Raw genomic sequence first — 11413 nt, 5'->3', positions numbered from 1 at the left:
TGCGTCTGTGTGCAAGTTCTCACACGTTTTATTTGCAATTGTAAACCTACAATAGTGGGACTAACTTGAGAACTGTGAGCGACTGAACTGACTTGAATCAACAGTTCACTGTTTCGCCGTTTAAATTGTGCAGAAGACTCCCCAAGCACATTTCTTTTGCCCGTGTGTAATTGTAGATCATAATCTTACTAAAAAGATTAATTTACCCAGTATATATTTGAGCCAAACAAATACTGTAGTGAGATAACAATTTGATGTCCAGTCTATACAAAGCACCATCAACACTGTACTTTCTCGTCTTCACGTGTGGGCTTCAAGAATGAGTGTTAGTATTATTTCAAAATACAGTCATTACACTTTACAGTGTATTCTGTGAAGTGCTTCAAGACGTCCACTTGACGTGAATGACGGCAAACCAAATACAAGGATTTTTTTTCACAATGTAACAAATCAAAGGGGTCACAAAATCTAAAATGATCTTATCCAAAGACATATTGTATGAGAGCCACTGACCAATAATTAGACATGGGAAGGAACGAACATTGGCTGAACTGTTCTTCCTATCCGAGGATGGAAGGCCAATTGTACTCTCTTAGCATGCAGCCCTGTCTCACTGTGCTTGCTGGCCTTCAGAGGCCAAGATTATTTACTTTGACTCAGTTTGAATCTCACTAATCAGCTTATTCACTATCTTCTGCTCACGGGATTCACACTATTTCAAGGCTGTTACCAGCATTTTTCGGCATTGAAAAAAGCCTGCACCAAAAAAGCTGGTACATGTCAGCACAGTACTGTAATTACACTTAGCCAGAAATTCCAGCTCGCCGGACTGGATCTCCCCAATAATCCGGCAAGCCAGAGTTTTAGTGAACTGTAATAAAAGCATCCTACTAATTTTAACTAGATTGAAATGTTTGTTGAAGGGAGAGATGCCTTGACTTTCTATTATGTGGTTCAGTTCATCATCTTTCAGGATGTCTAAAATGACTGTGGTTTATAACAGAAGTCAATGATGCCTCAGGCAGTCGAACAACAATCTTCTCATTGTTGTAGGGAACCTGTTTTGTCTGGTCAACTACAGTATATTTCTAAGATAAAGTAAAATGAAACGGTGACTGTTGAAATGATATGAAGTTCCCAATTTGTGCTATAAGCAGGGTGACATATTCTGTGCATTTCCAAACATCAGATTTTAAAATACAGCATTATCTACAGAATAACTGAATTTATTGCACACTTCTTTGATAGTTAAGTTTGCATTCATTTTCTTTTTTTAGTTTTCTCTTGCCTTAAAGCTCCATGATGTCTCCTTCAGCCAGGGGCAGATTGCATTAGTAAATTCAAGAGGGCTTTGATTGAGGAGAAGAAATTTTCCTTACATTTGATTTAGTGCCTTTCACATTGGGAGGACGTCCCAAACAGTCTAGTTCTGCCAATCACTTATAATAATAATCCTTGCATTTGACATAGTGCTTTTCACGTCTTCTAGACGACTCAAACAGCTTCACAGAATATGCTATAAAGTGAAATGACCGTATATTTGCGGGTGAATCGCAGCAGCCAATTGTGGATTGAAAATGACCAATTTATTATTGTTTTTTGTTTTTGGAGGGATTATTTCTTATTCATCTCTACAAGCAGTTATGGGTGCAATAGCAATTATAGATGCAGACTTTGCTGAAGGCAGATGTGACTGTCACCTCTGTCAACCAAGTGCAAAGAGGTCCTGGACTTTGTGGTATCAAAGAATGGAAAATATCCGTTTGGCTGCAACCTCCTCCCCTACGTCCCCTTCTCAACCACCATCTCCCAGATGAAGATGACCACCTGCTGCCACGACCTCCTCCCCACCCAACTGCTGGTCACCCAACTGTCCCTCCTCTCCCTGCTAACTGCTGACACAGTCGAACAGTTGTTTTCCTCAGGTTCTGTTCCTCTCCCCCTTAAACCGCTGTGATCGCACTTCTCCTCAAAAAATCCACCCTTGACCCCTCCAACCTCACAAATGACCTATTCCAACCTGCCCTTTCTTGCCAAAGTTCTGGAAGGCGTTGTTACTAGCTTTGCTCACACCTCTCCCTCCTCAAGCCCCTCCAGATTTTCGCCCTGCCCATAGCCCAGAAACAGCACTTGTCAAGGTCTCAAACAATGTCCACTCTCTCTGTGACCAGGGCTCCCTATGCCTCCTCGTCCTCCTGGGCCTCTCTACCGTGTTCGACACAGTCGCACCATCCTAATCCACTGTCTCGCCTCCCATATCCACCTTAGTAGGACCACACTAGCCTGGTTTGAGTCCTACCAAACAAACCTAACACTTTGTCCTTTCTAACGGTTTCTCTTCCCGCCCCTGCCGTGTGGTGTACCCCAGGGCTCCATCCTTGGCCCCTTCTTCCTCATCTATATGTTCCCTCTTGGTGATGTCATCTGCACACATGGGGTAAACTTCCACATGTATGCGGATGACATACAAATCTACATCTCCTTCTTCAGCTGCGACTCCAGGTCCGCTGATGTTCTGTCGGCTTGTCTGGCAGACATCAGAACCTGGATTAACACAAACTTCTTACAACTAAATGTTGACAAGGCGAAAGCCGTACTCTTTGCTCCCGTCAATGTCTTCTGTCAGGTTCGATCCACAGCTGTGCTTCCTTCCCCACATCCATTCCCTGACCAGGACTACCTTCCTCCACTTATGCCATATTGCCCGCCTTCGACTGTAACGTATCCCAGACGCAGCCGAAACACTCGTCTATGGATTCGACACCTCCCAACTCGACTTTTCAAATGACCTCTTCGCCGGTCTCCCCAGCTCCACCATGCACAAAATCCAGCTAATGCAAAACTCCGCCACATACTCATCTGTACGAAACTCTAGAACACCAGTTGTATCCAGTCTCTACTGGCTCCCTATCACCAAACAGATCGATTTGAAAATCCTCATGCTCATTTTCAAATCCCTTCATGCTCTGGCACCTCCTTAGCTCTCCGATCTGCTTACCCTCCACCCCATTTCCCGCTGGCTCCACTCGACTGGCTCCGGCTTCTGCATGTTCCTCGTGCTCTCCCCTCCATTCCACCATTGGTGGCTGCGCTTTTAGTCAGTTTGCCCCGAAATTCTGGAACACTCTTCTTCTATCCCTCCATCTTGCTCCTTCCTTCCCCATCTTGAAGTTGCACCTGAAGACCTTCCTCTTTGACCGTGCCTACGGTCACATCCCTCTCCCTCGGGCTCGATGTCGTGCTCCGCCACTGACAAGCGCACTAGAACTCTGTGCTATATAAATGCGTTGTTGTTGTTGTGACTTGGCTTTCTCTTCGTGGCACAGTTAATTCAAAGAGGCAAAGTTCAGTCATCCTCAGTTGATTTCAAACTACCTTTCTCAAGGTGGAGTGAGGAGTTGGTATTCACTTTGCCTTTCTGGAGTTTGTATTCACTTTGCTTGAATACAAATGTGCTAATTGGAAACCAAATGCAAATTCGGTCACCAAGTTAGGAATCTCAATCCTGGCGCAAGTTGATTTAAGTTCATTTTATCCAGAAAATAGACAATACAGCTACTGGGTTGAATGATACCCTGGCTCAGTTGGTCATACTCTTGCCTCTGAGTCAGAGGATTCTCGCTTCCAGCTCCACACAGAGACTTTGAACTCACATAATCCACACTGACATTCTAGTGCAGTGCTGGAATGTGCTACATTGTTGGGAGTTACCATCTTCAGGATGAGATAGTAAACTGAGGTCCTGAATCATTAAGGATTTGATTGCACTGGACGAAAAGAAGGGAGTTTCTGTTGGTGTCCCGACCAGCAAATCATCAGATAAAAAATTGGTCATACAAATTCACTACATGCTGTTTGTGAAACATTGCTGTATGCAAATTACCTGCCAACGGTGGAGCAGAGAGGATGAGGGATAAGCATGAGGCCAGAGCCAGCTGAGCGGAGGCAGCGGGTAGTGGAGTGGGGAGAAAGCAGTTCAGAAAGGTAGGGATTTGTCGACAAGTGAGAGGATCAGAACAGAACATGGTGCTTTTCTCACCTGATATTCATACACGCATTTATCAATAGAGGGGATCGAGGTGCCAATCAGAAGCGCAGGAACTGCGTGTTTTTTCTCTTCTCAATCTGCCCCGGGAAATCCCAGATCTGAAAGTTAACAAAAGAGCTGTTGGAGATATCGTCCCGACAGATTTTGTTGGTACTCTCGAGGAAGAGGGTCTCATTGGGTGACATTTTGTGGAAAACTACTTTCTGGATGGAAGACTTGCCACTTCTCCGCAGTCCCATCAGCAATATCCTGGGTTTGACCTCTGTGCAGTAGTCATCACTGAAGTGCATCCCTGAAAAGCAAAGGAAAGAAATGGTTCAATTATTAAGGTGGAATAATTTCCTCAGGAACACTAGCCAATATGAAACAAACCACAGGAAATTACGTTAAACAAAGAGCTATGATGTGGAATAATAAACAAACAAATAAATAAATGATAATTTGGTTACTTCAATCCACGATCGTTTATGGGATACTGCTGTGTGCAATTGGCTGTCGTGTTGCACCCACAAAATATACAATCAGTTCGCTTTACAGTATATTCTTTGAAGCGCTTTGGGATATCTCAAAGACGTGATAAGGCGCAATATCAAATGCAAGAATTATTATTAAAATCAGATACAAAAGCTCCTTTCATGTAGTTAAGTGTCTCAAAGCACTTCACAGAGAAGAGTGAGAGCCTAAGCTGGGTGGAGGATAATGGAGAGCAGGAGGAAGACCAAGAACACAAGGAGGTAGGTTTTAGTAGGGTTTTGAAAGTGGATAGGGCAATTGCAAGGTTGGAAGATTAGGGAAGGGAAGGCCCAGAGAGCAGTGGCAAGGTGGCTAAAGGCTTTCCTGGTAGGGCCAGGGTGAAGATGGGGGATACATGGAACAGCTTTGTGTTGGTGGAATGCAATGTCATCAGTCTGGAAGGATACAAGATTGATTTTAATAACACAATGCAGTTTATCACTTAATTGCTACAATATGATTTTTTTTGTTCAGTCAGGGTCTGACACATGTGAAAAATCATTACCATGCTTAAAAAAAGTCACAGTTCCACATGTGCATGACACATTCACATCTACCAGTGAGATAGAGTCCTACAGACTAAAAATGTCCCCATGTTTGATCCCCAAATAATAATGATGGCACCAGACAACATAATACTTCTCTCCCCATCCCCCTGGTCAAGGAATTCATCAACATTGACTGTCCTTAGACTCACACAGGAAAAAGAGCAACTTGGCTTAAGTATCACAAGATAAAGCGCTCTGAGTGTATAGTAAGCTTCCTGCTGCTTATCCTGCTAGGACCGTACTACCCATTAGAGATTTTACTTACAGGAGTCAAGTGGAAAGAATTTGTACTAAGAGGCACCCAATTACAACAAATATATGCACTTCACATGATAGAGGATCCAACTAATTATCTTTCTCCTTCACATGGCTGACACTGTTTTCGATTTTATGTCACATTTCCCACATTCACAGTTGAAATTTTCTTTTCTACTAATTTAAGTTAAAATTCATACCATTTGTGCATGTTAACTAAAGTTGCATTTCATAACATTTCTACTTAAAGCAATAATAGGAAATTAAAACATTTCAAAGCACTTCACAAGCAATTACTGCGTGATGTGCTGATTTTTGGGGGGAGCAAACATACATCTATGCGGAACAGCAATGTTCCATAAACAGCTATGAAATGAATGACTAATTGGTCTGGGGATTGTTGGCCAGGACACTAGGAGAAATTCTTTTTGAGTACTGTCATGGGATCTAATTGGAGTTGATATACTTCTCATTTGAGCTGACTGCATCAAAAATATATACATTTTCACCAACGAAATCCACTTTACAGTACTTCCTGTGAAACACTTTGAGATGTTTCAACTACGTGTTAAGGTGCTATATCGAATTCAAGGAAGATTATTATTTATTTGATGGACTGAAATGCAACACTGGATGTACTTATTGGTACTGTACTAATATACTGTGGTTGGCAGCACTGAATTAGATCAGGGATTCTCAAGCTTTGTCAGTGAGCCTTCCTCAGGTACGGAAAAAAACAATAACGTCTCACATAGTTCACTAAGGCAACACGTTTGCAGGAACTTCACCACACACAACATGCTAAGAGAGTGGTGCATCACTAATCCCACACCATGTAAAGTCCAGTTTTAAATAAACGCCATCAGATTTTCAGCTTCTATGTTGTGCTTGAACCTCTGGTGCTGCCATCACCTCGGCTTGTGGGGTACCGGTACATTTGGCTCCATTAGTCATAAAACAATCAATTTTCTAACCGATTTTGTTGTTAGAAAATATTTCTGCAAACCTTTTTAAACAACTGTTTATTAAATCACTAAACCTTTTGTAAAAAAAACGAACACGAAACTGCACACTTCCCAACGTCCCAGTTTAAAACAACTCTGAGAACGGTTCCCACATTAACCTCTCCCACCTCCATCTCCGATATTTCCACCCAACTTACATCTCTCTGCCTCTGCTCTGATCGCCTCATCATCCTGGGCGACTTCAACCTGCACTTCACCCCCTCCTGCTCCATCTCCTCGGACCTCTCCCTGCTCTCCTCGCTCAACCTCCCTCCACATCAACTCCGCCACTCACAGTCACGGCCACCCACTCGATTGGTGATCACCCGGGGCCTCAGTGTCTCGGATGTCACTATCACCGACAAGGCCGTCTCCGATCACCACTTCATCTCCTTCACCACCTCCACCCCCTCCCCACCTCCACCAGACCCACCACCATCTTCTACCGCCCCTGGAAGAAGTTACCCCCACAATCCCTAACCGCTGCCTTGGAGTCCTCTGAACTCCTCTCCCTCTGGCCTTCAACCCTCACTGACCCCTCTTCTCTCTCACCCTCCTCCACAACACCCTCTCCTCCACACTCGACACTCTTGCCCCCATCACCTCCCGTACTGTCTCCTACTCTCGCTCCTCCCCCTGGTTCACCACCCACCTCCGCTCACTGAAGAGCCAGGTGCGGGCCGCTGAACGCACCTGCCTCAAATCTGGCCTAACGGTCCACCGACAAATCTGGCTGGACCTCCTCAAAATCTACCGCTCCACTCTAGCCTCGGCCAAGTCGTCCTTCTACTCCAGGATAATCCTGGAGGCGAAGAACAACCCCAGGCTACTGTTTTCTACCACATCCCGACTCCTCCGTCCCCCCGCCACCCCGCGCAGGTCATCTCCTCCAACCTTCACTGCGAGGAGATGCTGGATTTCCTTGAATCCAAAATCAAGGGAATCCGCTCCGCGGTCACTTCCCCTCCAACTTCCACCCACCCCACCCCTCCCTCCCACACTCCGACTCCTACCCATCCTCCCCTACACACTTCGTACCCGTTTCCCCACCCTCTGTCACCAAACTCATCCTATCCCTGAAACCCACCACCTGCTCCCTTGACCCCATCCCCACTCCACTCCTTATCTCCAGCTCCACCTCCTTGCCCCACATATCACAGACATCATCAACCTGTCCCTCTCCTCTGGCTCTGTTCCCATTCCCTTAAAAACTGCCACCATCACTCCCACTTGAAAAAACCCTCCCTTGATGCGTCGCAGCTATCAAGCTACCGGCCCATCTCCAACCTCCCCTTCCTGTCCAAGGTCCTGGAACGAGTTGTCGCCTCCCAGCTGCGCTCTTTCCTCTCCACCCATTCATTATTCGAACCCCTTCAGTCGGGTTTCCGTGCTGCCCATAGCACAGAAACTGCCCTGGTCAAGGTCACCAATGACATCCTGACCATCTGTGACCAGGGCTCCCTCTGCCTCCTCGTCCTCCTCGACCTATCGGCAGCATTCGATACGGTCGACCACGCTATCCTCCTCCACCGCTTGTCCTCCCACCTCAACCTTCAAGGCCCTGTCCTTGAGTGGTTTAGGTCGTACCTCTCCTACCACTTTGTTTCCACGTATGGCTTTCCTCCCACCCCCGCACTGTCTCGTGCGGTGTCCCTCAGGGCTCTGTCCTCGGTCCCCTCCTCTTCACCCTCTATATGCTCCCCCTCGGTGACATCATCCGCAGACATGGGGTTAACTTCCACATGTATGCGGATGACACCCAACTCTACCTTTCCTCCTCTACCCTCAACTCCACGACCACCGATGTCCTGACAGCTGCCTGTCCGACATCGAGTCCTGGACGAGAGACAACTTTCTTCAGCTCAACGTGCGCAAAACTGAGGCCCTCCTGATTGGCTCACGTCAGCGCCTCCGCACCTCAGGCGCTGACACCATCAGCATCCAAGGCTGCACTCTCCACCTCTCAAAGCCAGTCAGGAACCTCGGCGTTCTGTTCGACCCTGAGCTGTCCTTTCTTCCTCATATCCGCGCCACAACTGGCAAAAACTTGTTGTTGTTGCTGTTGTTGTTGTTGGAGAGACCGATTTACCATTCTCGCGAAGCTGCCCCATGCGGCACACAGCCCAGCTAATTCCCATGTTTCCTCACTCACGATTCCCCAGGGATGCACCACCCACACTTTGAGAACTTGAAAGACTGGATATACTGATATACCTGCGCCTAATGCACTCTGGAATTAGGTAAGCAGGATGCGTACCTCCAGGGAGAAAGTGCACATTCCGTTCCAACACCCATCTATCTCTGGGATTTCCATGTGTAGGTGGGATGTATGGGAACCTCAGTTTGGATTGGATACTCTGACGCATGGTGATGGGTTTTCCCATGTGTCAGACACCCGGCTGAACCCCAAAAATACCAGTAGAGTTGATAGCAGTTAAAATTGACAACAGTGAGAGTTCACGGTCATTAGACCAGATGCATTGGGTTAAGTGCATTTAAATACCAGTAGGGATGCCAGCAGTGAGTTAGACTAGATGTCCTGCTATGTCAGTAGAGTTGGTTGCAGTGCGTTAGTTAGACTGGGTGCAGTGGGTTAGACTGGGTGCAGTGGGTTAAACTGGGTGCAGTGGGCTAGACTGGGTGCAGTGGGCTAGACTGGATGCAGGGGGCTAGACTGGGTACAGGGGGCTAGACTGGGTGCAGGGAGCAAGACTGGGTGCAGGGGCTAGACTGGGTGAGTAGGCTAGACTGGGTGCAGTGGGCTAGACTGGGTGCAGTGGGTTAAACTGGGTGCAGTGGGTTAAACTGGGTGCAGTGGGTAAGACTGGATACAGGGGGCTAGACTGGGTGCAGGGGGCTAGACTGGGTGTAGGGAGCGAGACTGGGTGCAGGGGCTAGACTGGGTGAGTAGGCTAGACTGGGTGAGTAGGCTAGACTGGGTGCAGTGGGCTAGACTGGGTGCAGTGGGTTAAACTGGGTGCAGTGGGCTAGACTGGGTGCAGTGGGTAAGACTGGATGCAGGGGGCTAGACTGGGTACAGGGGGCTAGACTGGGTGCGGGGGGTAGACTGGGTGTAGGCGGTTAGACTGGGTGCAGGGGTACACTGGGTGCAGGGGGTACAACTGGGTGCAGGGGGCTAGACTGGGTTCAGGGGGCTAGACTGGGTGCAAGGGGTTCGACTGGGTGCAGGGGGCTAGACTAGGTGCAGGGGGTAGACTGGGTGCGGGGGGTAGACTGGGTGCGGGGGGTAGACTGGGTGCGGGGGGTAGGCTGGGTGCGGGGGTTACACTGGGTGCGGGAGGTAGACTGGGTGCGGGGGGTAGACTGGGTGCAGGGGGTACACTGGGTGCAGGGGGTTCACTGGGTGCGGGGGGTACACTGGGTGCAGGGGCTAGACTGGGTGCAGGGGGTACACTGGGTGCAGGGGGTACACTGGGTGCGGGGGGTACACTGGGTGCGGGGGTACACTGGTGCGGGGGGTACACTGGGTGCGGGGGTACACTGGGTGCGGGGGGTACACTGGGTGCGGGGGGTACACTGGGTGCGGGGGGTACACTGGGTGCGGGGGTACACTGGGTGCGGGGGTAGACTGGGTGCGGGTGGTAGACTGGGTGCGGGAGGTAGACTGGGTGCGGGGGTAGACTGGGTGCGGGGGGTAGACTGGGTGCGGGGGGGAGACTGGGTGCGGGGGGCTAGACTGGGTGCGGGGGGTAGACTGGGTGCGGGGGGTACACTGGGTGCGGGGTTACACTGGGTGCGGGTGGTAGACTGGGTGCGGGGGGTAGACTGGGTGCGGGGGGTAGACTGGGTGCGGGGGGTACACTGGGTGCGGGGGGTACACTGGGTGCCGGGGTTACACTGGGTGCGGGTGGTAGACTGGGTGCGGGGGGTAGACTGGGTGCGGGGGGTAGACTGGGTGCGGGGGGTACACTGGGTGCAGGGGGGGTGCGGGGGGTACACTGGGTGCAGGGGGTACACTGGGTGCGGGGGTAGACTGGGTGCGGGGGTACACTGGGTGCAGGGGGGGTGCGGGGGGTACACTGGGTGCGGGTGGTAGACTGGGTCGGGGGGTAGACTGGGTGCGGGGGGTAGACTGGGTGCGGGGGTAGACTGGGTGCGGGGGGTACACTGGGTGCAGGGGGGGGTGCGGGGGGTACACTGGGTGCGGGTGTAGACTGGGTGCGGGGGGTAGACTGGGTGCGGGGGTAGACTGGGTGCGGGGGGTAGACTGGGTGCGGGGGTACACTGGGTGCAGGGGGGGGTGCGGGTGCGGGGGGTACACTGGGTGCGGGGGGAGTGCGGGGGGTACACTGGGTGCGGGGGGAGTGCGGGGGTACACTGGGTGCAGGGGGGGGTGCGGGTGCGGAGGAGTGCGGGGGGGGTGCGGGGGGTACACTGGGTGCGGGGGGAGTGCGGGGGGTACACTGGGTGCAGGGGGGGGTGCGGGTGCGGAGGGAGTGCGGGGGGGGGTGCGGGGGGTACACTGGGTGCAGGGGGAGTGCGGGGGGGTGCGGGGGTACACTGGGTGCGGGGGGTACACTGGGTGCAGGGGGTACACTGGGTGCGGGGGGTACACTGGGTGCGGAGGGGGTGCGGGGGTACACTGGGTGCGGGGGGTACACTGGGTGCGGAGGGGGTGCGGGGGTACACTGGGTGCGGGGGGGGGGGGTGCGGGGGGGGGGGAGTGCGGTGCGGGTGCGGGGGGTCAGTACCATCGTCAGGAGCCGCTCCGCTGTCGGGGTCGCGCTGCTCCGCTCGGGGCTGCGGGTCTCCGCAGTAAGCGAAGTCCAGGCCGATGGAGCCGCTGTCGGAGCCGCAGTCGCTGCCGCTCTCCGCGCCCTCTCTGCTCATGATCCGCGGCTCCGCGTCCAGAACAGCGGCGAACCCGCAATCCCCGTCCTCCGCCTCACACTGTCATCTGATACCACAGCGAACCTTCACCTCCAACAAAAACATCCGGTGTCAGCGGTGCGGTCCACAGCCCAACACAGCACAGCACAGCACAGCCCCAACACAGCACAGCCCCAACACAGCACAGCCCCAAC

The 11413-nt window shown here is 51.1% G+C and overlaps 1 protein-coding gene across 1 annotated transcript; it reads right to left on the bottom strand.

Moving 5' to 3' along the window:
* Nucleotides 1-4120: 4120 nt before the first annotated feature.
* On the bottom strand, nt 4121-11385 carry LOC121848583 (ras-related GTP-binding protein D-like). Its single transcript, XM_042333572.1, has 3 exons — nt 11081-11385; nt 4269-4340; nt 4121-4146 (listed from the first exon to the last, which is right to left on the bottom strand). Exons 1-3 carry the CDS (start codon nt 11217-11219, stop codon nt 4121-4123), a joined length of 237 nt encoding a protein of 78 aa, XP_042189506.1. The 5' UTR covers nt 11220-11385.
* Between the last annotated feature and the right edge of the window lie 28 nt (nt 11386-11413).

Source organism: Callorhinchus milii, unplaced genomic scaffold (genome assembly GCF_018977255.1).
Source record: "Callorhinchus milii isolate IMCB2004 unplaced genomic scaffold, IMCB_Cmil_1.0 Scaffold3, whole genome shotgun sequence".
Classification (NCBI taxonomy): domain Eukaryota; kingdom Metazoa; phylum Chordata; class Chondrichthyes; order Chimaeriformes; family Callorhinchidae; genus Callorhinchus; species Callorhinchus milii.
This window is presented reverse-complemented; position numbering and strand designations above follow the sequence as displayed.